Source organism: Neopsephotus bourkii, unplaced genomic scaffold (assembly GCF_033783945.1).
Source record: "Neopsephotus bourkii isolate Nb327-2 ecotype Australia unplaced genomic scaffold, CSIRO-AGI_Nbou_v1 NB_234, whole genome shotgun sequence".
Classification (NCBI taxonomy): Eukaryota; Metazoa; Chordata; class Aves; order Psittaciformes; family Psittacidae; genus Neopsephotus; species Neopsephotus bourkii.
In genome coordinates, this window is record NW_026900744.1 from 18,562,171 (window position 1) to 18,589,662 (window position 27,492).

Genomic DNA, 27,492 nt, shown 5'->3' on the forward strand with positions numbered 1-27,492 from the left:
ATGCCTAAGCTGCATTACAATGTTCAGCATTGGTCCTTTGGATTTTTTAGCCCTTGTGGAAGCAGTTTGTCATTAATGATATGATTGCTTCTTGCCTCTCTTTTCTGGATAAGGAGATCACATTAAATAACTTGACCCCAAACCAACAGTGAGCTAGTACTGAGCAAGAGCCATGGATTGTGAATGTCCAGCTTCCAGTCTTGTGCTTGGCTCATCTGTAACCTCACACATGATATAAATAGGAAAGGGTATCTTGTGGGAAGCATTGGGGTGTTTGTATCTGTACAGTGCCCCAGCTGTCTAGCTTGTCAAGCACAGTGTTTTTTGGTAGATTGGAGCATTGGCAGATCTTTTTGGCTTTAAACACAAGATTAGTGGTCTTTTTATCCTTGGGGCATGTAGGGTTAATGTATGTCTTGATTTTTACTTTGTTTTCCCATTCCCCACCCCCCATATGTTACATTCTGGACGTGTTTGCTGCTTCTGCTATTTTAGTGTTTCCAGCAGCCAGAAAGGACAAAGGTTCTTCTCTTGTGCCAGCCAGGGCCTGGGTGTGACATGTTTAGTGCAGACTGGTCCCAGTAACCGGTGGGTGGTCTGCGAGTGAAAACCTATTTGTGACCTGATTCACTGCCATCAGGTTTTGCTGCGTACTTTAAGAGATCCACTGCCCCTGTTGCCAGGTACCATCTGCTTTGCTTTAATTTGTTGTGAGCCACTCTTCAGCAGGTGTAATGCCTCGTGTCTTTATTTTAGCACTGTGGAGTTAATTAATTTTATAAGTTAAGGTTAAATCTATGTGACTTCTTCAGGTGGAAAAACCCTGTTTCTCAATCAGTTGAAACTCTCCTAGTAGCTTTTTAGTGTGGTTTGGTGGTTTGTTTTTTTTCCCTTGTCCAATGAGGAGACCCAAAGTTTTGTTCCAGATAAATCTCATGATGTTTCAGCAAGTTCCCTACGTGAGCCAGGGTGTCCTGATCATACACAGTCTGCTTGCCAAGGCAGAGCAAGAATAGCTGGCATGCAGCTGTACCTTCTCTTGCAAACATGCCCCTAGCTAGTGGGCATGGTGGAGGAAGGTGGCTGAATAGTGCTATGCACCTTTTCTCCTAATGGGTTTTCTCAGGGATGTGAATCCCCTGGACAGATGGTTTACATGTGGGGGGGTAGATACTCAAGTCACTGGAGAAGAATCTGTGAGGGAGGATGATCTGCTAATTGTCACAGACCTGTTAGGAGATAAATAGAGGGCAGGAAGGTGAGTTTACCTTTATTCTTCTAGGAGAGGCAAAGCATGAATGGCTTGTAAATCATTACACTTTGATCTGAAAAGTGTCTTGGTGACTTTAATTATATAGTCCAGAAAGTTTATTTTCTCTTTCCCTGGGAATATGTAAAAGAGGGTGTACTTAGTAGTTCAGTGCTGGAGGGAAAGCTTTGTGAATAGCAGAGTTTGGGATATTGTCTACTTAGGAAGAAAGAAAGAGAAAACAGTCTCTACAGTGTGGCTCTTGCCTCTGGTTAATACCGTTTCTCCCATAAATATATTTGGAAGAAATATCATTAAATGGCATGGTTATTTTGGACCTCACCTTAGATCCACACAAATGGTTTGTGGGTCTGATGTAATGTGTCATGTATTGAGGTAAGTACATTGTTGGTGACGTCTGCAGAAGAGAATTGCAGCTTGAGAAGTTTGTTAGGTTGCACGGAAGTCTCTAGGTCTGTGTATCTACTTGGCCTGCCCTCAGCTTCTGCCTTCAATTCTTTCACCTTGTCTTTGCTGAGAGATACAGTATGTAGGACTCTAGGAAGAGATACTTCTGGTGCTGCTGGACACTGCCCATCCTGCTGGATAGTACTAGAGGAGATGTATCTTCCAAAGAGAATTGCAGTGCAGCTCTTTTTGTTCTTTCTGATTGAAGTTGTTTGAGTCTGTAAATGAGTCATGTCTGTCTTCTCTCCTCCACAGGAAAAGCCTTCGACATCACATACGTGCGTCTGAAGTTTCATACCAGTAGGCCAGAGAGCTTTGCAATCTACAAACGCACCCAGGAAGATGGCCCATGGGTGCCCTACCAGTATTACAGTGGCTCCTGTGAAAGCACATATCACAAAGTCAATCGTGGCTTTATTCGCACTGGAGAGGATGAGCAGCAGGCACTCTGTACAGATGAGTTCAGTGACATCTCCCCCCTCACTGGGGGCAATGTGGCATTCTCAACACTGGAGGGGCGTCCCAGTGCCTATAACTTTGATAACAGCCCCGTGCTGCAGGTATGTGAACAGGACTAAGTCTATCAGGTGGTCTGAATCTTTCTGTTCAGTCATTGTAGATGTTGGCTTTGTTTCAACTATGGGCTATACTTACAGCCCTTATTCACACTGAAAAGCCCTTGCAGAGGTCAATTGAGATGAGCAATCCAAAGAGACACTTTTGAAGGAAGAGTTAAACTCTTGACTCTGTTGTTGGTACAAACCCCAAAATTAATGGCATTAAGGATGGTTTGTCATTAGGAATCATGGAGTTATTTAGAGGATTGGTGTGAATCTCTTCCTGCTCAGGCAGCAGTTGTGGGCGTTTTGCTGTTTCAGATATAAGGACAGAAGAAAGCAAAGCCTAAGTCAAATTAGTATTTGATGCATTTGCATGTGTATTTTTAGCACAAAAATGTAAGAAACGTTAAGATTCTTCTAGGGGTATTGGAAACCCTAACCAGTTGGGCAGTGATCAGGAGCATAGTAGGAGCACCAATTTTACCTGATTTACGTGGTGTTTTCTGTTTTCTGCTTGCTGACTTCTCCAGCTTATATTGCAACAAGGATCTAAAGTTGTGGAGTTTGCTCCGTCCTTCCTTTCAGAGCTGTGATCACCACTTCTTCCTTTTCCTCTTAAAGTAGCAGGCAAAGATAGACATAAGGACTCAGCAGACTCGGGGCTCACATGTCTCTGATACAGCAGGCAGGAGAGCAGAATCTGGTGGGACTTGCTTCTACAAATGGAAAATAAAGAGTAATGGGAAAGGGAGAACTCCAGAAATAGAAAAGAACCCGTTTGGCCACCTTGTTGGTGTAGCTAGCTCTTGCAGAAAACAGGGTCTAATCATTAAGATGAATGGAAAGATTTGAAGGTAGTGAATGGTGTATAATTTTCTAATAAGCTTATCAATGTAAGGAATAGAGACCTGACTGCCAGTTTCCTAAAACATGCAGAAGCCGTGGCACTGCTTTTCATGATGGAAGTAAACATGTATTTTGTGCTCAGCATTTCCACGTGTTTGTGCCAGTGTTTGTAATTCAGTAAATCTTACTGTGCTAGCTAAGCAGTGACGCAACTGCAGCACAGTTGTACATACAGGGATATTTTTCTCGTCTTCTTTTTTTATGGTATTTGAAGGGAAAAGGCGTTGCAAAAGCTGTAATGAAAACAAGGAGGTACTAATGACAGTCACTGGCTGAAGGTGATGTGAAATCTGGGGACAGACTACATTTACTGGCTCTTGCTGGAGGGGAGGGTAGGGTAGTTTGTTGAAAATGCTGTATAAATATTATGAAAAGCTCTTGTGTTGTGAGTCAGATCTGCCTGTCTGTTTTTCTTCCTCCACCTCCCCCAGCCTCATTCATTTACCTGACTGTCTTTTCATCTGTTGGGGTATGTATGCAGGCAAGCGTTATCCTAAAGCTTATCCTGTTAGTGCTGGATGTCTTTGGAGGGAAACTGCAATCAGATAGTTATGTACAATTAGCAAGCTTGCATAATTATCTGCACTGCACCTTTCTGATGGAGACGTTACCCACTGCTTCCTAGTTGAGAGCAGAGAAGATGCAAAGAGACATTGGAAAGTGTATCCAGAGAGGAACAGGGTCTGGAAAACAAGTCCAAACCAACAGGATGGGGTATGAGGCTTTTTGGGCAGGGATGTATTGGCTTTCAAGGTTCAAAGGGGAAGATGATAAGGATGGAACTTTCTCATTGATGAATGACTGTAAATAGAACTGCTAATGACATAGCACTGGTATGCTCTTGAGGGGAATGTTGGATGTTTATAAACTGATGGGATTTCTGTTTACTGTAGGAATGGGTGACAGCTACAGATATTAGAGTGACCCTCAATCGTCTGAATACATTTGGAGATGAAGTTTTCAATGACCCGAAAGTTCTCAAGTCGTATTACTACGCAATTTCTGATTTTGCTGTGGGTGGTAGGTAAGTAAACAATAAACCTTTGTACTTTTGGTCAGGTTTACTAGAGTACTTTAAAGACTTTCATTATATTCTTTTAGTACCACTAGGCTTTTGTCTTACTGATTGTCCTAAACCAAAATTGCAGTGGAATGAATGCTATAAAGCTTACAAATACTGTGTATAGCCTCTTGTGGCTATAATTTCAGGACAGACAGATTGATTTTTCTGCTCTTCCCCCAGTTACATCAAATATTAAGTGATTTGGGGAAGCAGAAGGTTAAGAGAGTGACAAAAAATGTGAACCAGAACAAGAATGCTGGAATTTTTTCTATCCTGCACTTAGTGGGTTTTTTTTTAACTTGTTATTAATTGATCTCAACCTATAACTGTAGCCTAGAATAGTGGTAACTAGAAAATCTCAATGTGTCTTCTTCACATGTATTTTTGAGAACTGTCTTCTATGAAGATCTGAAACATTGTATCAAACCATGGTTGTCTGTTCCTTTTACCAAAGTGCATTACAGAATGCTTAAATCTTCAGTTGTTGACTATGAAATGTTTTCATAAATAGAGCTAATACTAGTGCAGTGTTTTGAACTGTTTGCAGAGAGCAGTCTTGAGATAGGGCTTTGACGACATGGGGATTTGCATTGCCTGCACTACCAATATGTTGAGGTCCCTGGGCTTCTGTATTAGTCACTTTCTGTGCTGTTTAATTTCTTACTGATACAGCAGTAGCACACAGCCAGTGTACATACCATTTTCTGGAGACGAGAAGCCACAAAGAATTTACTAACCTAACACCAACAAAATTTTTGTTTCTCCTACTCAGTTTACTCTATTTTAGTGACAGACTGCAAAGGAGTCAGTATTCTCACATTTCTAAATGGCTACCCCAAGCATGCTACACCTATTTGTTTCGCAGAATGGTTTGAGATGGAAAGGGCTTTCAGTGATCATCTAGCCCCCTGCTGCACGCAGGGACATCTTTCACTATATCAGGTTGCTTGAAGCCCCTTCCAACCTGGCCTTGAACACTTCCAGGGATGGGACATCCACAGCTTCTTTGGGCAGCCTGTTCCAGTGTCTCACCACCCTCATTGTAAAACATTTCTTCTGTGTGTCCAAACTAAGCCTTTTAAACTTTCAGTTAAAAATTGTTGCCCCTTGTCCTGTCACTACAGGCCATCATAAAAAGTCTCAATCTTTCTTGTAAACTGCCTTTTAGATATTGAAAAGCCTCAATAAGGTCTTGCGTCCTCAATTTTGTTGTGACCATCTGCATTTGTTTTGTCTCAGGTTTTCAGATCTGGGCTCTGTTTTGGGATTGCTCTGTGAGTGACCTGGATCCCTGCAGTTTAAATACCTGTTCCTTGTCTCTCTCTAACCAGATGCAAATGTAATGGGCATGCAAGTGAGTGCATGAAGAACGAGCTTGGGAAGCTGGTTTGCAACTGCAAGCATAACACCTTTGGAGTCGACTGTGAAAAGTGTCTTCCTTTCTTCAATGACCGTCCATGGAGGAGAGCAACAGCAGAGAGTGCCAATGAATGTTTGCGTATGTGTGGCTATGCTTGAGGGGGGAAAATCTCTTGGGGGTAGGGTCCCTGCCTCTGTTGGCATCCAGAAGCTAGCCCTGCATGGTTTTAAGTTGTCTCAGTTGTTTGGCAGGTTAAGCACAGTTCTGGTGTTTTTTCAGCAGAGATTATTTGGGACTGCTGGTTATTCCACTCCTATCTTATACGATCTATCTGTAGGTCCCTAGAAAGGGACATTTGCTTTCTGGAGGAAGATGGGAGCAGCCTTTAGTAATGAGGTGTGCCACAAAAATGTACAGGTTCGTACTTCATGGGATCTATAGGAAATAAAAATATTCAGTTTGCTGGAGTATAATTGCCCATTAAAAAGCTCCAGTGACTTCCTCTTGTATTTGGGTTATTAGTTTTTACAATTACTTGCCGACTATTTAATCCAATTTTGAGGCTGTTGCAACAGTACTGGATCACAAATGTGAATCTCTGATGGAATGCCAGTTTATTTTGCTTCGTTCTATGTCACAGACCACAGCTTCTGGTAGTTTACTTTATGGGGAAGCTTTTTCAGACAGAAAAGCTTTCTTCCTGTCTGACTTCTGTGTGTTTTGATTGGTCCCAGCTGTCTGGTCAAGACGTGTGATTCCCTTAACAGGCTGGTGAAACCCAGGTCTCCCTCTGCCTAGAGAGAGCAGATTTATAATGCAGGGGATAAATTCTGCTTACAGCGTGGAGTCATCCTCACTGTTATCTTTTCATTCTTTTTTGCATGAGATCAGTGTTGTTCTGTGAGAGGGTGGCATTTTGGCTGCAAATGACAGCTTGATATGGAAGAAGTGGGATAGAAAATACCTACTGCATGTAGATGAGAATGGTCTTGAAGAGCTGTTCATTGTTACAGCCTTCCTTCCCCCTCCCCACATTTAACCACCACAAAAACATGCTTCCCCCTTTTTCTTCATTGGTGCGCAAATGAGTCTTGGGATAGTTAAAGGCTCCTACTCCAGCTTCCCTACAACTTTGTATCGAGCTTTGTGTAGTGGGTTTTGTAGCTGGGATCGGACAACCACACATGCTGTTTCCTGATTGTACACTCTCTTTGCAGCTTGTGACTGCAACGGGAGGTCACAGGAGTGCTACTTTGACCCTGAGCTGTACCGCTCGACGGGCCACGGGGGCCACTGCACTGGCTGCTCGGATAACACCGATGGTGCCCACTGTGAAAGGTGCAGGGACAGCTTCTATCGACTAGGGAGCGAGGAGGGATGTCTGCCCTGCAGTTGCAACCCAGTTGGTAAGTAATGGCAGCAAATGTTTCTGTTTGCAAACTTCATGCACAAAACCTAGCTCTTTTCCTGGTTATGCAGCTAACTGCAAAATAGAGGGTAAAGAGAGGGGTATTCTGTTTCGCTTTCTTCTTTCTTCACCACCCCCTCCCCCGCTCCCCCCATCATGTAGAAAATGTTTATTGGGTTTTATTTTGGTTTAAATTCTTCTTGCATCTAATTGGAGTTGGTGTCATGGGGAAAGATGGTTCACCTCTGCAGCATTTACTTTGTCAAATGTGTTCTGAAATAGATTTTATTTTATAGCTTTGGTTTTGTTCTGCTTCCCCACCACCACTGCGTATGTGTAACCCTGGACACTCCCAGTACGAAAGAGCTCATTTAAATTCTTAATAAGCAAGATGATGTGAGTGTGTATTTCTGGAAGTTGTTGAATTGTAGTGAACTTCAGATGCATCAGTTTCTCCTACTGCATATCCAAGCACTATAAATACAGTCTATTGAACCCTTAAACACAAAAGGGTGTGGGACTGAGAGTAAACTCAAAATATGTAGTTAATCTCCTTTAAAAAAATGGGGGGGGGAGGGGAGGAGAAAAAAAAAGAACACAACAGCAAACAAAACTAAAAACATGAACAAAACCCATCCTATTAAAAAAAAAAACCCAACACAAGACCAACTAACAGACAGAAAAATAACAAAATAACCTAACAAACAGAAAAAATCTGATAGAACAAATCTTCTATTATCAGAGGAACCACTTGACCTGTGTTGAGTGATGCCATAAGCTGTCGGCCCACAGCAAATAAGGGTGAAGGAGGCAAAAGAGTAACAGATAGTAAGATATGATGTGATGTTCCAAAATAGAGTAGCTGGAATAAGTAATTGCCTGCAGCATACCCTAAAAGCAGCCAGCAAGAGGTCTGCCAGGGTATGTTTCCTATCTAATTTGGTCTCAGAGTTGTACAGTTGTGAAATTTTTGACCAAGAAAGGCCTCTTTCTTCCTCCGTCTGCTCTCCCAGGTCCTTGTGTAGGACCTTGACAGGGCTGGTGTCATCTGAGATGATCGAGAAGCAGCAGGAGGTGACTTCTTGCGTCTTTTAAGGACAGATTTCAGAGGGCTTTATACCTTAGTCATCAGCTTGCATCCTGTAGCACACTGACACCCAGAGCGTCCCCAGATAGGTTTAGATTGCTATTTTTTGTCCTAAAACTGTCTTTTCCCTGAATAATTGTAAGTGGAACTGTAAAGTGGATTTGGCTGTATATGGTAAAGGTTTTGTGAGCTGTGTTCTGTCCAACCTAATCATCTTGCAGCTTTTCACTTTGCTATAATCATCTGGTGTGGATTGAAGTGGAAACAAACAACTATTTCTGCATACTAAAATACTTTTCTCCTGGTAGTTGACTCTCACACTGCTGACAACTCTTAGATTGCTAGCTACACCAGTGCCTGAGAGAAAGCATTTTGTTTGCCATGGATAAAATAAATCTGCCGCTGCTTTTTGTGAAAATCCACACAGTGCTGAAGAAGATATTCTTCCAAAAATCAGAATTTTGCTGAAGTTTGTTAGGGCTAATAGTGGCACATGCAGCCTAGCTCCGAGGAGGGGATTTAGCTTTTTTAATCCAACTTGGGAATCAAGGGGGGGAAATTGGTGCGTGAAAGGAGAGGAGAGGTCTCCGGTGGCAAAGGGGAGATGGTGATTATGGAGAACACAAGGAATTCAGAGAATAAAGTCTTGGAAATGGTACATTGCAGGGTAAAACAGGCATGGAATTAGAGGCATGCAAAGGTAACATTGAGGATAGCGCAGGAATAAGAACAAGAATGTGCTTAACTAGACATAAAAACATTGGTTGGTAGGACCAACCAACTTAAAAGCTGAATATGGTTTGAAGGCTAGGTAACAATTCATTTCTCTAGAGCTGTTAGGGGAAAAATTCCTATGAACTAGGGTCAGTCGTTAGGTAAGCTGTCACTTATCAGCTTGGAGTTATGCTTCCAACTTTCTCTTCCCATATTTCTTGTCCATTTTGTAAAGTTGAAAAAAAATTGCAGGCTAATAGAGCTGAGTGGGTCTGCTGAGGTGCCTGTCCTTGCTTTCCCTCCAGGGTCCCTCAGCACACAGTGTGATAGCTACGGCCAGTGCAGCTGCAAACCTGGCGTGATGGGTGATAAGTGTGACCGGTGTCAGCCAGGTTTCCACTCCATCTCTGAAGCTGGGTGCAGGTAAGCAGGACTGCAGCCATCTAAAAGAAAAACTAAGCATCTTTTTTTAAAGTATTCTCTGAGTGGCTCTTAATGAGTTATCCTCTCTTCTGATTCTTTCAGGCCTTGTTCTTGTAACCTGGCTGGCAGCACAGGGGAATGCAATGTTGAGACAGGGCGGTGTACGTGCAAGGAAAATGTTGAAGGCTTTCACTGCGAGAGGTAATTTTTTCTTCCCATGGCTTTGTTTCAAGAATGGGAAACATTCGTGTGATGGCCTTGGGTAGGCACTGGGGAAATTAATTCTCTTTCCTTCACATGCTTAGATGCAAACCTGGATTTTTCAATCTGGATTCCTCCAATCCAAGGGGCTGTACTCCTTGCTTCTGTTTTGGCCACTCTTCAGTCTGCACCAATGCCATTGGCTACAGTATCTACAGCATCACCTCCAGCTTCCAGTTTGGTAAAGTTGAGCCTGCCTTTGTATTTTGAGTGGGGCTGTCAGTCAAGTCAGAAGCAATAAAGAAAACCTGCGCCTTCCTCTCTGCCAAGACCCCAAACCTTGGGTAGACAGGTCCAGCATACCTCTCTGGAAATGCCGAATTACTTCTGAAGCTACTGGGAGCTTCCATGTTTGCAGCTCGTATGAATTCAGAGCTCTGGCCTTGAGCACCCAGTGCTAATGCACACTTGTGCAGGTGAAAGTGGGAATTGCAAATATAAACCTCCTGCAGTTTGAGAGAAGTGCTGGCAAGAAGGCATTTCCTTGGTTTTAGAGCTAAATCAGGAGTTTCTTACTGAGAGGATTTTAATCGCTTTAGGTTTGGCATTTATGTGGCTCTGAATAAACCACAGCTGTGTTTCTGATGGGTCTGTGAGCTCTGGAAAAATTTTTTTTTTTTTTTTTTTAACAGTTTCCTCTGTATGCATGTTTCCATGCTGCATAGAATGAATAGAACATCTTTTTAATTAAAATTCCACTGGAGAACATTCCATACAAAGGCTGAAACTCTCATCAGGTCATAGAGGACTGCAGGTTTTCCTGGTCCCGCTTAAGCTCTTTAGAAAAGAAGATTGGAACAACTAGTTGTCATGGGGTTCAAAGTTCAGGGGGTTCAAGTCAGCACTCGTGTTAGGGGCTTAGATTGGAAAGTTCGTAGAATCATAGAATAGCTTGCATTGGAAGGGACCTTAAAGGTCATCTAGTTCCAACCCCAATATTTGCTATGTACATTCTTCTGCAGAGCTACTTTCTGAAGCCTGTTAGTGCCAGTGTACAGACTGTACATTAGTTACATATGAGTGGTGTGCAGTATGACATGAGAAATGTGTGCTAAGCTATGACTTCAAAGGGTGTTAATTCTTGCATATTTGATTTTCCAGGAGAGGATGAGTGGCGTGCTGAGCAGCGTGATGGCTCGGAAGTGTTACTCCAGTGGAGCGCGGAGACCCAGGATGTATCTGTTATCTCAGACAGCTACTTCCCCATATATTTTGTTGCACCACGTAGGTCATTTGAGAAGCTAGACTTTGTGGTGCTTGTGCCTTTTTTGTCTGTGTGCTAACTGTAAGGATTTCTACTCCTTTCAGGAAAGTTCTTGGGCAACCAGGTTTTGAGTTACGGGCAAAACCTGACCTTCTCCTTCCGCGTGGATAAACGGGACACACGCCTCTCAGCAGAGGATGTGGTGCTGGAAGGAGCTGGGCTAAGAGTGTCAGTGCCACTCATTGCCCAGGGCAACCCTTACCCCAGTGAGAACACGCTGATCTACACCTTCAGGTGAGAGGACTCTCCAGACAGAGTAGGAGCAGTTTGAACTGAGCCTGTGGTGCCCCCGCCCTCTAAGCTGTTGAGAAAACAAACAGCACTAAGCATGGAAAAGCGGTCTTGACAGGTTAATTTGAAGCCCACTGTCTAGCAGCATTGCATAAGTGTACATGAATTATGTTGCAATAGCATACCACTGTTGGAAAGGGTGCTTTAAAAGAGCACAGCTGTTAACATCTGAAAGCTTTGCTGATGCATGGCTTTCTCCACAGGCTCCATGAGGCTACAGATTACCCATGGAGGCCTGCTCTTACGGCATTTGACTTCCAGAAGCTTCTCCACAACTTGACTTCCATCAAGATCCGTGGGACATACAGTGAGAGAAGTAAGTTGCTGAGCAGAACATCATGGAAAAGAGGGGCAGACTCATTCGTCTAGTGCTTGGGTGACTTTATTGTAGGGGTTGGTCTGGTTATTAATAGCTGTTATTCTATAAATAATATATTTATATAACATTATAGTTGTTATAAAGGCATCTTATTTGGCAAAGCCTGTGGCCATTACTTTTCACCTGCCCTTCCTGTGCAGCAGCTTCTCCCAGGCCTCCTGAATAGGACATGGGGAAGAAAGATGCTGCCTTTGAGAGTCTGGAAGCTGAGCGCACATCAGCTGCTGATTCTTTGCTTTCTAAACATAGAAGCTTTGCTGTGTTGCATAGCCAGTGTCCTCCAGATTGGTAGAAATGCATAGCACGTAGTCCTGAGGACATGGTAGGAGAGAGGTAGAGAGCTTGCAACATTGGCCTAGGTTTCTGCCACACTAGGAACGGTTAACATCCCCCCTGTTTCCTCATCTTGCCTTGGCATGACAAGTGGGAAGGATGAGGTCTTGAAAGCACTGCCTGTGCTGAACTTGAGTGAAAGTTTCTTGTGATGACAGTTTATAAAAATGAGGCAAGAATTAGGAGCAGAAATATCTGGGTCCTTGGGTATTGTGTGAAAAAGGGTTTTTTGCAGCAAGACGCAAAGGATGAATTTGCATTTGGGGAAGGTGGGAAAGCTGCAAGTGTTTCAGTAGAGGTGGCTCATAAAGGTGAATGTGGGGTTGTGAAACAGAGTGGTGGAAAGGTATGGAGCAAGCTGTCCCTTGTGTGCAGTAGGTGCTGCTAATGTGTGGGAACTGAGGCTCTGCTCTGTGCTCTGAAGCTGCTGTGGTGGTACATGCACACTGCTTGAAGTTAAAAAACAGCTATGTTGTGTTCGGGCTCTGTTCTGCTCCAGGGAAGGGCCAGGGAGGAGAGGGGGGAGTGCTCAAATGCCAGATGAAGGAATGGCTTAAGGGGCATAGCTGAAGAGTTTGCCTCAAGGTATGGTTTGCAGATGCTGTCTTAGAGACAGTGTATTAAAATTGCTGGAGAGATGGTCTGTCCTCCCTAGAAAGACAGGAATTGGTTTTGATATTTGATTTGGAAATGGGAACTGTGTATGCAAAATGTAACTTAATTTAGCTGACTGTACCTGCTCACATGCTGTTCTCAGTGTCTTCCCCTAGGTTGTGATTCTCAGCTTTCCTGCCCTGCACATGACCTCTGTGAGCTACATTGCATCTTTTCTCATCTGTCTAAGCCTTCCTGTAGGATTTTTACTTCTTAGTTCACCTTACCAACTGCAAGCACCCACCTGTCTGTCTCTTGTACCATTCAGATGTATGTTTGGTGAAGTGGTGATGAGAGCCTTTGTGGTTACAAAGCATTACCCTTCTCGGTGCTTTCTAGGTGCCGGCCACCTGGATGATGTTACTATTACAAGTGCTCGTCCTGGACCTGGTGTGCCTGTGACCTGGGTGGAGAGCTGCTCCTGTCCAGCAGGATACGAGGGACAGTTCTGTGAGCGCTGCTCCTCTGGGTACCGGCGAGAGACACCAAGCCTTGGGCCCTACAGCCCCTGTGTGCCTTGCACGTGCAATGGGCACAGTGAGACATGCGAACCAGAGACGGGTAAGAAGAGCCAATAAAACAGGGAGCACCAAGAGGGTGGTTCTTCTTTCTGGATTGGATGATGGAACATACCCCATGTCTTTCTCTATTCCAGGCATGTGCAATTGCAGAGATAACACGGCAGGGCCTCACTGTGAGAAGTGCACTGATGGGTATTATGGAGATGCAACAGCGGGCACAGCCTCAGACTGCCAGCCCTGCCCGTGCCCAGGTGGCTCCAGCTGTGCCATCGTGCCCCGCACAAAGGAAGTTGTGTGCACCAGCTGCCAAGCTGGCACTACAGGTGTGCTCCTACACAAGAAGTCTTTCTTTTTTCTTTTTCTTTTTTTTTTCTCCATTTTTTTTTTCTGCATCCCATGTGCCTGTAGAAATATCTCCTGCCAGTTCCAGGGCTTTGACCCTCAGTGGGCAGTGCTGAAAGCTTCTGTGTCTTCTAGTTCAAATTCCTTTCCCTTCCTCAGCCCCATTTTGTGATGTGTGAGGCTCAGGGCTACCCGTGTTCTTTGTGTCTGTCTCAGGAACAAAAGGGAAGCAAAGGCTTAATCTGTGCAAAGTTCAAACATTTCTGTGGTACATAGATAGAGCTGTGCTAGGTTCTAACAGAGCGCTGTTGATTGCACAGGGTTGGGCAGAAAATAGGATAGATTTAAAAGATCCAGGAAGGTGGGTCAGACTGAAATAGAATTAGAAGATGCAGTTTGTCAGCCAGAGAGACACTGCAGGATGCTTGCGTGAGAGGGACAATCTTTTATTCTGCCTGCAAAGCAAGGAAGCCTTAGGATGGCTGGCTAGCCTCCATGCTTTTCTGCTGATTTGATGCTTGGCATGGCAGAGTCCAAAGTGCAGAATACCTGTAAATGCTTGAAATGCTTAGGAAAGCCCCTGACGAAGCACAGAGGCAGTTTATGGGTGTTCCCATGGATGCCATTGCTTCGTGAACCAAAGTGGAGTCCAGGTGGTCTATGTTCCCTGAAGCTCAGGTGTCAGTACAAGCTCATTTTTTATTTGTGGATATGTGATTGTGCAGGAGTTCCTCTTATCCCCTTCTTGGGATGTAAGGAATGAGCTGAGGGGAAAAGAGGGTTTGTGTGTGCAAGAGCTGCCCAAGAAATGGAGCTTATAGCTGGCTGGGAAGGCCAAATCTGCAGAAAGTGTAGGGAGTTGCTGAGTTGGATGGTTCAGTGGCTGCCTGTGGAGGTTTGGCAGGTCTTTTTGGCAGTGAGGCTTCCTGGAGCAGTGATGCCCCATGGAGCTCTACCTGCTTGGACTCTTAACACCAAATTACAACAAATAGGTTTGGCTTAAAGGAGCAGGAGAGAAAGAAGAAGCTGAAATAATTCATAATGCAAAGTTCCAGTGAAAAAGTGGCTTAAACTTGGAGATGGGCAAGGACTTGTGTGTGGTTTTGTTCACCTTTCTGGTCTTAACAGAAGGATGAAAGGGAAGTAAGCTGGAGAACTGACTTTCAAAAGGGGTTGCAAAGGGGGTTTGAGTGAGATGACAGCTAATGGCTTTCTGCTGCAGCACGTATTTCTGTTGCATCCCAGGCAAGAGGTGCGAGCTGTGTGATGATGCCTATTTTGGAGACCCACTGGGTGAAAATGGTGCTGTGAGGCCTTGCCGCCTCTGCCAGTGCAACGATAACATTGATCCCAATGCAGTGGGGAACTGCGATCGCCAGACAGGCGAGTGTCTCAAGTGCATCTACAACACTGCTGGTTTCTACTGTGACCGCTGCAAAGACGGCTTCTTTGGAAACCCCCTGGCCCCTGATCCTGCTGACAAGTGCAGAGGTGAGAGCTGGTTCCTCTTGCATTTAAAAATGGTTTTGTCCCTGAGCGCTGCTGTTCCCTGACGTGTTGTTAGCACACAATGTCAGACTGTTGTTGTTCATGCCTGTCAGCAGTGATGCGTGGCTTTATCCTGGTTTGCTGGTTCTAGCTTGCTAAAATGCTTGTGTTTGTGGGTGCTTACTGCCATCGAAGCAAAAGCATTGTGCAAGGCAGGGGCTGTGCTGTGTGTGTTTTGGATCCAGGCCTGTTCAGGGAGTGGCTAGCAGAGTACCAGCACCACAAGGGGCTTCTAACCTTCTGCATGTTTCTGTATCCCTTCTATTTTTGCAGCTTGTCACTGCAATCCATATGGCACTGTGAATCAGCAGACGAGTTGCAATCAGGTGACTGGGCAGTGTGAGTGCCTGTCTCATGTCACAGGGAGGGACTGCAGTGCCTGTGAGCCTGGCTTCTTCAACCTCCAGAGTGGACGTGGCTGTGAGAGGTAATGTTTGCCTTGCACTGGGCCAAAGAGCCTGGTTTTGGAGGGGTCTGTGCTTACTTTGTGCAGGAATGTGATGTTTGTCACAAGTAGCTGATGTGCCTTGATGCTGCTATGGGTGGGGAAGGGCAGCAGTCAAGGAGCAGCTATGAAGGCTGTACAAAAGGCCTTACGTATAAATAGCTTTATAAATAGCTTTAAATCAGGATTTTTAAATAGAAAAGTGCCACGTGACTGTCTGATTGTTGATAGCAGGGGCTTGTGGGTTCCTTTTTCAGTGCAGGCACCAAATGACTTTGCATGGTTCAAAGGTTCAGTGCCTCGCTTCTGCATTTGCACAAGAAGAGTGTCTTCTGCCAAATGGAAACAATTTGCTGTGCTACTTAGGGTTCCCCCAGAGAAGTACTTCACCCATGCACCCTTCTGTGTCACTATCTGACATGTGGCTGCCTCCTGCAGGTGCAACTGCCACGCACTGGGCTCCACCAATGGCCAGTGTGACATCCGAACTGGGCAGTGTGAGTGCCAGCCTGGCGTCACCGGCCAGCGTTGCGACAGATGTGAGGTCAACCACTTTGGCTTTGGCTCTGAAGGCTGTAAACGTAAGTCTGAGAGGCTGGAACAAGGCAGAGGGGAGGGATGTTGCACAGCCAGCCTTGTCTTTATCTTCTTCTTGTCTCTGGGAAGGTACTCTCTCACCTTGCTCTTCATCACAGCAGAAGTTGGCACTTCTATGGTCACACTCTGCATGGTGAAATTTGATCTCTGTACAATAGTTTATCCCCTTCTTCTTACTTTTATAATGGGGAGTAGGAAGAATTCCAACTTATTAGATATGTACTTCTCTTCCATGTAAATGCATTCTATGGATCTTGTCCAGCAATAGTCCTGTTTGCTGCTGTTAAATCTCTGCCCAGCTACTCTGCAAATGGCCTGAATATACAGATTCTATCTTGAGGAGCAACAAACCTTGTAAGCATGATTGAAAAACAGGGTGATCCAAACTTTCCTCCTTGATACCTCTGCCTGTAAAGAGCAGAAAAGTTACTGCAGTTGGATACAATGAAATGGGGTAGAAAATCATCATGCTTTGTGGGAGAGGCAGCAGCAACACTTTGAGCACATGCAGTGAATGTTGTGTCCAGCTAGATCTGGTGCCCTGCTGTGTGTAGAAGTGCCTGGAGTGGGGCTTCAGCTGTGAGTTTGTGCCCTGTTGCTCTTGCAGGTATTTTGGAATGTTGAGGGTATGCTCTTGCCCTGTGGGTCTTAGGGTATTTCTGCCTCTCCTCCAGTCTGACTGAGGTTTAACTTCCCTGCAGCCTGTGACTGTGATCCTGAGGGTTCACGCTCCCTTCAGTGCCAGGAGAACGGTCATTGCGAATGCAAGGAGGGCTTTGTGGGAAACCGCTGCGACCAGTGTGAGGAGAACTACTTCTACAACCGCTCCTGGCCAGGCTGTCAAGAGTGTCCAGCCTGCTACAGATTAGTGAAAGATAAGGTGAGACCACAAGCACCTATTGTTGGTACCACTGGAAAAGGCGGTTATGTGCCTGCTTGTGCAGTGGCTTGTGTGTTTGTGGTTGGCTGGTACCTCCTGAAAGCAGAGAGGTTCAAGGTGCTTTGCTCTGTGTTATAGCTGTCCTCTGTCCTAATCATCTAGGTAGTGGAGCAGCGTGAAAGGTTGCAGGAGCTGGAAAACCTTATAGCAAATCTGGGTACAGGAGAAGAAACTGTAACGGATCAAGCCTTTGAAGAGAGATTGAAGCAGGCAGAAAGAGATGTTATGGAGTTGCTCCAGGAAGCACAGAACAGCAAAGGTGAGTTGACCTAAGCAGACATGGACCAACATGAAATGAGCTCTCTGCTTGATGTTCCTGTTCCCCTTGGACACAGGGTATTTAACTTCAAGTCTTTGCTGTTCATTAGGTTTGACAGCCATTTCATGGAGCACTGACACAGTGTATGTTATTATCAAAACAACAGTGGCTGTGCTTTTATCCCTGCTGTTCTCCCAGTGGTTTCTGTTGTAAATGCAAAGTGAAGATTTGCCTCTAGCTGTGTAGAGATGCAAGTCTTCTATGTGTTACCCTCTTCTCCAGATGAAAAAGTGGTTTTAGTTACTTGCTAAACAAATGGAAGACTTCCCAATATACTTACTGGAAAGCCAAAAAAAGTGCCAACTGCTGTCCTGGGCAGCATTAAAAGAACCAGCATGTCAAGGGAGGCAATTCTCCTCTTCTACTCTGCTCTTGTGAGACCCCACCTGGAGTACTGTGTTCAGCACTTTGGCCCCAGTGTAAGAAGGTCAGGGACATGTTGGAGCAAGTCCAGAGGAGGACTACAAAGATGATCACAGGACTGGAGTAACCACATCTTCTCTGAAGACAGGCTGAGAGAGTTGGGGTTGTTCAACCTGGAGAAGGGAAGGCTTCAGGGAGAACTTAAAGTGGCCTCCCAGTACCTAAACAGAGCCTAAAGAAAGCTGGAGACGGACTTTTTAAAAGAGCAAGTAGTGATAGGACAAGGGGGAATAGCTTTAAGATGAAAGAGGGTAGATTAGATATTTTAATGATAGAATCAAGTGGGTTGGAAAAGACCTTTACGATCATCAAGCCCAGCTGCTACCCCAGGACTGTCAAATCCACTACTCTTATCTCCCTAGGGTGTGGTAAAGTCTCCCATCAGCCTCTTTCTCCAGGCTAAAGAACAGTAGTTGCTTCAGTGACTCCTCATAAGACCCTTCACCAGCTTTGTTGCTTCTTCCCTAAGAGACAAGTTAAATTCAACAGAGGCTACCATTGCAAAAATCTCTGCACACCTGTAGCACTTGTGTTTTCCTACTCAACGTGTGGTTTGTGGTATGCTTCCGAAATATGTCAGATGTTCATGTTCAGTACTTACTGTGTGCTGCAAGGTCAAGGGAAAAAAATCTTAATTTTGGAGGCCTGCAGGCTTCTGCTTGTACTTCATCTCCTAATAATGCTCTCACCTTTTCAAAGTAATTGCCCTTGGTCGTGAGGTATGTATCAGTGTATGGCTTTTATGGCTCCATTAGTAAGATGCTGTTGTGGGGAGTTACATGGTGGTCCAGAAATTTGGGGAAGTTTGGGGGGTTCATAGTTCCTACAGATTGGAGAACCAAGGCTCTATCCTGCCAGCTTTTGCCATCCCTTTGGTTTGGGGGGCAGATTGGGGTGGGTCTGCTATTCTGTGTATGGAAGCTCTGTCTGGCTCAGGAGTAACCACCATTGCCTACAGTGGGCAATAGTGTACAACCCCACTATTCCTCTGTCTCTGCTTAGCTTCTAGGAGTTAACATAAAGAGAATTTACAGAGCAGATGTTTCATATCTCTTGAGGAACAGCTCTGTTGTGTTCTTTAAGTCAATGATAAAGGTGAAACATGATTCTAGACACAAAATTCCCCATCAGAGTTGGTTCCAACACCCAGCAGGTTTGTGGTCTTAGTACTTAATGACTTTTCATTTCTCAAATTTAGTGTGCATTCTGATGATGACTTTGATCTCAAGCTGACATGTGAAATGGCTTTGCTGGTCATGTTTCAGTAGGATATTAACTTACCAACATGTTGCCTGCAGAGGTAAGCTCCTGCTCCAGCTTCTTTTCCTGCTGTAATTAATTTTGCTGCTGCTTATATCGTGTATTTCAGATGTAGATCAGGGTCTCATGGATCGTCTCAAAGACATTAACAGCACGCTAACGAGCCAACTCAACAGGCTGAGGAACATCCAGGGCACAGTGCGGGAGACAGAAAATCTGGCAGAGCAAGCCAGGGTGCGGGTGGAGGACACTGAGGACCTGATAAGCTTAGCTTCTGATATGCTTGAGAAGGCAAAGATGGCAGCTGACAATGTGGTGAGTGTGCTGCCAACTTCCCATGTGATGAGGAGAGGGCCTTTCCTTTCTGTGCCCTCCGGTGTATTTCTCTCCTTGTTCCCTCTCTCATAGAGCAAATTTGCTATGGAAATATCTTCCTCCCTACCCAAGATCATGGGAAATAAATGAATGAAGATCCCAGTGTCTGTCATAGGTTGTATCTAATCTCCTGCTCAAAAAAAAAAAAAAAACCAGCATAAGAACTTCTAAATAAATATTGGCGCCTGTTTTTGAGGGGCAACCATTGATGGGAACTGTATGGGCTCAAGAAAAAAAATACAGAGAAATTAGAAGTAGGTTAGACACATCTCTAAGCACTTAGATCATGATAGTAAATATAAGAAAAGATGAATAAAAGATAAAGAAGAGCTTTAAGATTTTTTTTTTCTTTCAGTCCATTACACCTCCAGAGTCAAGTGGGGACCCTAACAACATGACCCTATTGGCAGAAGAGGCCCGTAAGCTGGCTGAAAGGTAGGCTGGGGCAAGACATGCTCCTCACAGGCTGCATCAGGACTCTGCTCTTCCTTGCAAAACCAAAATTGTATTTGCTTGGTAGGAAACAGAGTCTCTTACTTTTCTGAGTCAGAGACTGGCACTGTGGATGCTCAGACAGCATTTTCTGTTGCAGATGTTTCAGCATCTTCTGTATGCAAATCTGGGTGAAGGAAAGAAAAATAAGAATAAAAGCTGGGAGAGTAAAATCCAAAATAGAGGATGAAAACCACTGGCTGACAGTTCTAATAGCATTATTTTTCTTCTGTAATCTTGTTCAGACACAAAAAAGAAGCTGATGAGATTGTTCGCATAGCTAAGGCCGCAAATGATACTTCCACAGAAGCATATCAGCTGCTGCTGAAGACCCTGGCTGGTGAAAACCAAACTGCAAATGACATTGATGAGCTCAACCAGAAGTGAGTCAGTAACATAAAGCTTTTATTTCCTGGCTTTAGAGCAGTGCTTAAAATTAAGACACCCTCTCTAGTATTTTACGGTTTGGATTTTCTGAGACTTGTCTTTCAATTTCATAGCTTCCCCACTCAATTAGTAAGTTCAGTTCTACCAAAAACTGGATCCTTGGTGTTTTTTTAGGTATAATCAGGCAAGGAACATTTCTCGAGACCTAGAGAAGCAGGCCAGCAAAGTGCTTGCAGAGGCAGAGGAAGCTGGAAACAGAGCCTTGCAGATCTACGCTAATCTCACCAGTCTACCTACTGTGGATTCCACAGGGCTAGAGGTATGTGTGGGAAGCATCATGTACAGCTTTTTCTAACGATAATGAGGATAAGCATTACAGCAGTGTGCTAGGTTGCTGGCATACCTTGCTTGTGCTTTGCTAATGTTTCTCTGCATAGAAACAGTCTGTGAAAGTTTTATCCAACTAGTCATGATCCAGACTTGGGAATTTCAGCTTTTATGCAGGAGACATGTGTGCAGGAAACTACAGATGTAACTTCCCTACATCCTCCCGATCTCTGAAGGACAAAAGGAAAAATGAGTGAAATGTTATTTGCCAAACATCTTGGCTTGAACAAAGAAGTGAAAAAAGTTCAGTTCACTCTGAAGCCTGCCGAACTGCTCCCTCTTACGTGCTCACTCTAGTGCAGTAAAGCTTCTTGCGCACAAAACTGTTTGCAGCATCTGTCCTTCATTGCACTGACCCTCATGGTATTCAGAACTTTGAAGGCAAAGTTACAACTGTAGTTGTAAGAGATGGGTACCCATCATAGCTTCTGCCTGTTTGACCATTAGAAACTATACCATGTTTCACCACCTGTTCAGGAATTCTCTGACATTCAGGATTCTGCATTTGTTTCTGATCTCCACCTGCAGAATGAAGCAAATAAGATCAAGAAGGAAGCAGAGGAGTTAGATCAGCTAATTGCCAGGAAGCTAAAAGATTATGAGGATTTGAGAGAAGACATGAAAGGGAAGGAGCTGGAAGTAAAGAACCTCTTGGAGAAAGGAAAGACGGAGCAGCAGGTCAGTTCTGTTTTGTGTGCAGGCTTTTGTTCTCTGGAAAAAAAAAAGGAAAACAAGTAACTGGCCAGATACTGAAGATCTGGTCTTATTCAGTCTTGGCACTGCATATAACTTACAAGAATACTGAAGAATGGCCCCAGAAAGGAGATGCAAAAAGCTGGTAAAACCAATGGCATTGAGGCTACATGAGAGAATAGAGGATGTTTGTCAGGTGTAGTGTCGTCTTTGTATTCGGAACAGTATTCCAAAAGTACCTAAATTCACCTGGTTTCAGAGGAATCATTGCCACTCATGGATGAGCACTGTTATGGCGTTGGTGTTTCAGGCTGAGCAATGCTAAATGATACATCTAGATGGTTCTCCTCTAAAAGTAAGAAATGTTAAGGTAAGAAATGTATCAGAATGTTGATACATGTCATGTCTCCTTAGACTGCAGACCAGCTTTTGGCTCGAGCAGATGCAGCAAAAGCCCTGGCTGAAGAAGCTGCTCGGAAGGGCAATGGCACACTGCAGGAGGCTAATACCATTCTCAGCAACCTGAAAGGTAAAGAGAAAACACTTGCAGTGAATCCTTCAATCCCTATGTGACATGTAACTTTCCAAGAGACAAGTATCTTGGTTAAATGGGCCATGCTATGGCCAGTACCTGAGAGTTGATGGGTTCTTTTGGCTTTTTTCTTTAAAGACAAAAAAAATTGGAAACCTCCTTCTAAGTTCCTTATTTAGGGTCGTAAGATGTGTAGCAGGGAGAACTGCAAGTGGGGGGAACAAACCTCACACCCCAGTTTGTTCTTCATCCTGCTGATGTCAAAGTGATGAGGTGGAGGTAGCTTGGTCAAAGCAGCATCCCAAGTCCCTTCTGGAGCAAGTGATAAGGATGTGTTCTGCCCTTTCTTAGATTTTGATAAGCGGGTGAATGATAATAAGACGGCAGCTGAGGAGGCTCTGAAAAAGATTCCTGCCATTACCCAGACCATTGCTGAAGCCAACAATAAAACACGCCAGGCAGAGCTGGCGCTTGGCAGTGCTGCTGCTGATGCCCGTGAAGCCAAGGCTAAAGCAAATGATGCTGAGAAAATCGCTGGTACTGTTCAGAAGGTGAGTCCTTTGCAGTTCTTGAGCCCACCCTCCTGAGATATTGGTATGTAGCTGTGTAAACTTCTCTATTCCAGTATTTCATGGTGAGCCCCACATGCTTTCTGCTGTATTCCCCACTAGGGAATGCAAAATGTGGCATGGTAGGAAATTGGTGACCTTTTGATGAAAAGGATTGAAGGAGGTTCTGCACCTTCACTGCCTTTTTCCATCCTGTTCCCCATGGTTGTTTGTAGAATGCTGCTGCTACCAAAGCTGAAGCTGACAGGACTTTCGCTGATGTGACGGGGCTGGCCAGGGAAGTGGATGACATGATGAAGCAACTACAGGATGCAGAAAAAGAGCTGAAGCAGAAGCAAGATGATGCTGAGCAGGATATGATGATGGCAGGCATGGTAAGTAATGCTGGCAGGTGGCAGCAATGGCAAAAAACTTCCTTGTCCCTGTTGACTTGGCAATGTAGTTTTTTCCCCTGCAAGGACAGCAGTGGGTCCAGCCAGTATTCAAACTCTTCCAATTTTTAGGTGGGATTGAAAATGTGAGGTGACCAAAGGAGTTCCTCTGATGGCATTTAGCATAGATTCCCTTCCGAAATTTGAGAGGTTTCTTAATGCAACAGCTTTTATTTTGATCAAAACCTGACCGTAGCCCTATTGACTGCTCTGACTTTTCCTGCAAAATCCTGCTCAGTTATCAGGGATTGCCATCCTGAAATAATCAAAAAACGTTATTTGAAGGTCATCAGTCTTCGCCAGCACCGTGTTAAAGATGTCAGTATAGGAATGTTATCCTGGAGAGAGGAGCCAGGGATTTGTGTAACTTAACTGCTTGGGCAGACTTGTGGAGAGGCAACAGCCTTTTTTGTGCTATCATTTATTTTTCTTTTATAAATTCTGCAGGCCTCACAGGCTGCCCAGGAGGCAGAAGACAACGCAAGGAAAGCAAAGAACTCTGTGAACAGTTTGCTTTCTGTCATTAATGATCTGCTGGATCAGTTAGGTAAGACTGTCCTTAATATGCTGTCTGCCTTTGAGTGTTTTCCGTGATGCGGCAGTCCCAGTAGGTGGCGTGCTGCTGGCTTCCCTAACAGTGCGGTGCAAGGAATCGAATGGGCTTCTAGAAACGGTGTTTGCGTGGTTTTGTCAAGGAATTTGGTTTGGAGTTTGTTGGGTTTGTTTTTTTGGTTTTTTTTTCTTTCCTTGATTAGCCTCAAATCCCTGAATACTGAACAGTGTTCAGTACCACTTTTTCTGCAAGCCAGGGGCTTTTTTTGAGGCACTGGAGGTGTAATCCATACGGTTGGTGCTGTTTTAAATGCTGTTTCTAATGCAGAGAGAGCCTGATGGAGGTCTCTGAGTGTGCTGTGTAAGCATCCACAACTAGTGTCAAAACTTTGTTAATGGACTTCACTATTTGCTTCTGGCTTTTCAGGGCAACTGGAGACGGTGGACTTGAACAAACTGAATGAAATTGAGGGTACCCTGAACAGTGCCAAAGACCAGATGAAAGATAGTGACCTGGACCAGAAAGTGTCTTTTCTTGAAAGAGAAGCCAGGAAGCAAGATGATGCAATACAGGCTTACAACAGGGACATTGAAGAGATCCTGAAGGACATTAGCAACCTGGAAGACATCAAGAAGACTTTGCCATCTGGCTGTTTTAACACCCCGTCCATTGAAAAACCCTAAGGGTGCACTGGGGGTGGGGGGTATTCCTCTGGTGAGCGGTGGAGCGGTGGTTTGGCTATGGAGTGCCTTAACACACATTACCTTCTTCCAATACCCAACTCTTTGCTGCTCGCAGCCGCTGTTTTCTTTTCAAATCAGGATAAGTTGAAAGATTATTTTTTTTTTATTTTTGAGAAGCAAATTAAATATCCGTCTTTGGGCATCAAAGGGCTTTTTTTATATAGATTGTTTTCCTGAGCACTCCGCCTTTGCCCCTTTCTCAGACAGTTTCCCTTTGATTAGTGCAAGGATGAGAGATGCTCTGGACTCTTTATACTGTGGTTCAGAAATAACATTTGAGCTGTATACAGCAAGGCAAAACTAACCCCACTTTCTCTCCTCTCTTCTCCCCTCGACTGTAAAGTCCTTGGTCCCAGAGCTCTCTGTCCCTATGAAGGAAGGGGATGGCTACCAAAGTATTACTGTAATGGCCAGTATAGCTGCACTCATTCACATCCCTCTTCCCACCTTCTAACCCTGTGAATTTTTTTTATTGATAACTAGTGGCCAATCTGACAGCATTGGTAGCCTTTGACAAAATAGCTGAAGCCTCTTTCTGAAATGCTTTCTGTGATGATGCATCGCTCTGAGAAAAACAGCCTCTGAGAGGAGGTTTTTTGGGAAGATGGGATACTGGTGGAGTGGTAGGTCTTTACTGGGGGAGTGATAGGTCTTGCCTTCCCCACTCCTGGTGTGGGGAGAAGTTCTGAGTCTGGTCTGTAAGCAACTACCTGCTGGGTAGTCTAGGCTTGGGAGTGTGGGCGCCATGAGCTGTGTTCCCATCTGTAGGTGTTGCTACTGAATTACCAGAGGATCTGTTTTTCTGGGCTATGAATGTCTGATTGACAGATTACTTAGTTCAAGCAGGAAAAGGCTTACTGAAGAGGAGAGCTGCCATCAGAGAGCTGCAACAGCTGCACTGGCCTTCATGCTGAATGTCTTTGGGTGGGGAAGGAATAGGGCATGCAAGTGGAAATGAAAAGGTCTTTCTCCCCATCTTTTTCCTGAAGGACAGTGGCATTTTTGTCTCTTGGCATTGCTCTTACTTTTTCCCTGCTTTTAAGCTGGCAGAAAGAGCTGGAGTTTACCAATGCCCTTCTTTCTTTTTGTCTACTGATCTCCCAGTCACCGTAAAGCCACCACAGCACAGGGACTTCAGGCCAGGCTCAGGTGGCAGGTCTGCCTTTCACACCGCTACCGTTGCCTCCCCAGCAGGCTCCCTCCCTAGGTAGTGCCTCCCAGCTGCTTACTGGTGCTGGGTGGGAGCAGCGGGGAGCCCCTCACTCCTTCTCTGGCCCTCCTCTTGAGATGAGAGCATTCTCTGTGGCTTCCTTTTTGTCTCCAGCCTGGCATCCCTCCCCCCTTCCGTGAGATCCAGTATATATCTATCCTTAAACACTATGCAACTTTGTACGTTTGCGTAGCGGGGAAGAAATTATTATCTGACACACACTGGTGCTATTAATTATTTCAAATTTATATTTTTTGTGTGAATGTGATTTATTTTTTTTTCCGTTTTTATCATGATTATAGTGTGAGGAAGTCTCTCGTGTGTGTGTATGTGTGTGTAAATATACTCAGCCATATTTCCAGAGTGGCACAGCCTGGCCTCCTCTATGTTCTTTCCCTTATAGCCACTGGGGTGCGTGCACTGTATTATCGCTCCTGCCCATGTTATTCCCTTAGAATTCAGTGTTTCTTCTAGCTGAGCTCCTGCATTCTTAACTCTCCTGTATCCTCAGCACCCATAGGGGCATCAGCAATAACAACTTTGCCTGTAGGGTGGATGATTTCTAGCCCTCCCTCCAAAGCCATCCTTGATGCATGGTGCACCCTGTTCTGTGTCCCTTGTCCCCAGGGTTGCTGTGCCAGGAGCAGAGCAGGGGTTCTGGCTTTGCAGCTGGGCTTGTAAGGAGCTGTAGCACTGTTGGGAGACCAGACCCAGTATTGAGGTAGTCGGAGAGCTGGATCTGGGGATATCTTGATACCACTGTGTGATGCAGGAGGCTTTGTGCACCCTTGGGAAGGGCGCTGCTGGGCAGGGGTTGTTCCTAGCAAACCCCACATTGCTCTTGTACCCCTTATCTTAAAGATTCTTAGAGCTTAACAGCTAGGGATTTCCCCCTGCCTGCAAACATACCTAATACCTGGAGGAGAGCTTACCTGTGCTTACCCACGTGTGGGACACTGAGGTCAGTGTCTTGGCTGGCTGCTCTTGTCATATGGCTGGTTGTAACCGTGTCACCTCTCTGCCAAGGCTGTGAGAAGAGCAGGTGCGAAGATGCACGCATGCCCTGGCTGACCTCAGGCCTAAGGTTTCCTGCTTTCTTCTCTTACCTTTTTTCCCCCCTTAAGCTGTTTTTAACAGAATTTTATTTTTAAAAAAATAAAAATCTTTATAAGCGATCTCTTAATCACTACTGCATTACAGCCATTATTCAGTGTATAAGTCCAGTTATTTCTTTACGTAATGTGATGATGCAACAGCTGCTGGTGGAGTGCTGGATGTCATGGGCAACGTGTGACAGTCCCTTCATCACCTTATTCCTGACTGTGGCCCCCTCAGTATGTGCCTTCACTCCAGCTTTTTGCCTTAATCTGTGGTCTTGCTGTCTGGGGCGGTGAACAAAATGCAACACTTGCAGTTTTTATGTATAAAACAGTATTTCTTATTTATAATAAAGTCTGAATATTTGTAACCCCTTATACCTTGGCATTCTTTTGAGCATTGCTTTTTTTTGGGGGGTGGTGTTAATGGGGATGTGTCACAATTGTGATATTTGCCTAATTAGATGAGCTGGATTGGGGTGGGAGAAAAGGAAAAGTACTTATGTGGTGGACTGCAGATGGCCGCAGTGATCATGGTTTCTCCCCATGTCCACTGTTGTATTGCCATGACTACAGTGAATTTTATACTGCTGGTTTTCCAGGCCTTGAAAAAATACAATGATGTTGGTGCTGATGTTGGAGCTGCAATGTCCTAGGAAGCCCTGTGGAAGCGGTGGGCTGTTTCTTCACAACATAAGGGTAAAATCCTTTCTACTTTCAGCTGAACACATGGAAAAGGATGGGGCTCCTGAGAATTGAAACAATAGCTCTAACTAAAGAAGATGAAGTTTCTCTACTGGGAACTACCATAAGTTGGTGTACTCAGTGTTGTTCTATGGGTCCTGTCTGCCAGAGATTGGGATAAATTTTATTCCCGAGTTCAGCAAGTTTTAAATGTCAGAACAGATGACTGTGATAAGAGACTAGGCAGTTCTGCAATCACACCTCTCTTACAGCTGCACACAAGATTCCTTTAGTTTTCTCAGTAGAAGAAAATGCACATTAGTCTCACTAATTTTCACCAGAGCTGATCCCGTGTCAGTTTGCAACTTTATTATTTCTTGTATTTCCATTTTTCTAGCTTCAGCTTTTTGTTCTTTGTTCTTCAACTCTAATTGCCACTAATGCGTTTGCTGTCTAAAAAAACCTTTCTAGTTCTTTTTCAGAGGCTGTTTTTTTTTTTGCTTGATTTTGTGAGTTTGGTGTTT

The 27,492-nt window shown here is 44.6% G+C and overlaps 1 protein-coding gene across 1 annotated transcript in view; it reads left to right on the forward strand.

Annotated features, from left to right (window-relative positions):
* LAMC1 (laminin subunit gamma 1) overlaps nucleotides 1-26,662 on the forward strand; it is a 66,844-nt gene extending 40,182 nt beyond the window's left edge. Inside the window, exons 2-28 of the mRNA XM_061345698.1 lie at nucleotides 1,973-2,277; nucleotides 4,077-4,207; nucleotides 5,578-5,744; nucleotides 6,824-7,012; nucleotides 9,121-9,238; nucleotides 9,341-9,439; nucleotides 9,544-9,680; nucleotides 10,601-10,723; nucleotides 10,808-10,997; nucleotides 11,258-11,370; nucleotides 12,760-12,981; nucleotides 13,076-13,264; nucleotides 14,529-14,774; nucleotides 15,105-15,258; nucleotides 15,715-15,857; nucleotides 16,575-16,753; nucleotides 16,916-17,072; nucleotides 18,925-19,130; nucleotides 19,546-19,625; nucleotides 19,928-20,065; nucleotides 20,244-20,388; nucleotides 20,985-21,134; nucleotides 21,564-21,678; nucleotides 22,033-22,232; nucleotides 22,466-22,624; nucleotides 23,129-23,228; nucleotides 23,661-26,662. Of these exons, the coding sequence (XP_061201682.1) occupies nucleotides 1,973-2,277; nucleotides 4,077-4,207; nucleotides 5,578-5,744; nucleotides 6,824-7,012; nucleotides 9,121-9,238; nucleotides 9,341-9,439; nucleotides 9,544-9,680; nucleotides 10,601-10,723; nucleotides 10,808-10,997; nucleotides 11,258-11,370; nucleotides 12,760-12,981; nucleotides 13,076-13,264; nucleotides 14,529-14,774; nucleotides 15,105-15,258; nucleotides 15,715-15,857; nucleotides 16,575-16,753; nucleotides 16,916-17,072; nucleotides 18,925-19,130; nucleotides 19,546-19,625; nucleotides 19,928-20,065; nucleotides 20,244-20,388; nucleotides 20,985-21,134; nucleotides 21,564-21,678; nucleotides 22,033-22,232; nucleotides 22,466-22,624; nucleotides 23,129-23,228; nucleotides 23,661-23,917 (4,412 nt within the window). The 3' untranslated portion in view covers nucleotides 23,918-26,662. The remainder of the gene's footprint in view (nucleotides 1-1,972; nucleotides 2,278-4,076; nucleotides 4,208-5,577; nucleotides 5,745-6,823; nucleotides 7,013-9,120; nucleotides 9,239-9,340; nucleotides 9,440-9,543; nucleotides 9,681-10,600; nucleotides 10,724-10,807; nucleotides 10,998-11,257; nucleotides 11,371-12,759; nucleotides 12,982-13,075; nucleotides 13,265-14,528; nucleotides 14,775-15,104; nucleotides 15,259-15,714; nucleotides 15,858-16,574; nucleotides 16,754-16,915; nucleotides 17,073-18,924; nucleotides 19,131-19,545; nucleotides 19,626-19,927; nucleotides 20,066-20,243; nucleotides 20,389-20,984; nucleotides 21,135-21,563; nucleotides 21,679-22,032; nucleotides 22,233-22,465; nucleotides 22,625-23,128; nucleotides 23,229-23,660) is intronic.
* The last annotated feature ends 830 nt before the right edge of the window (nucleotides 26,663-27,492 follow it).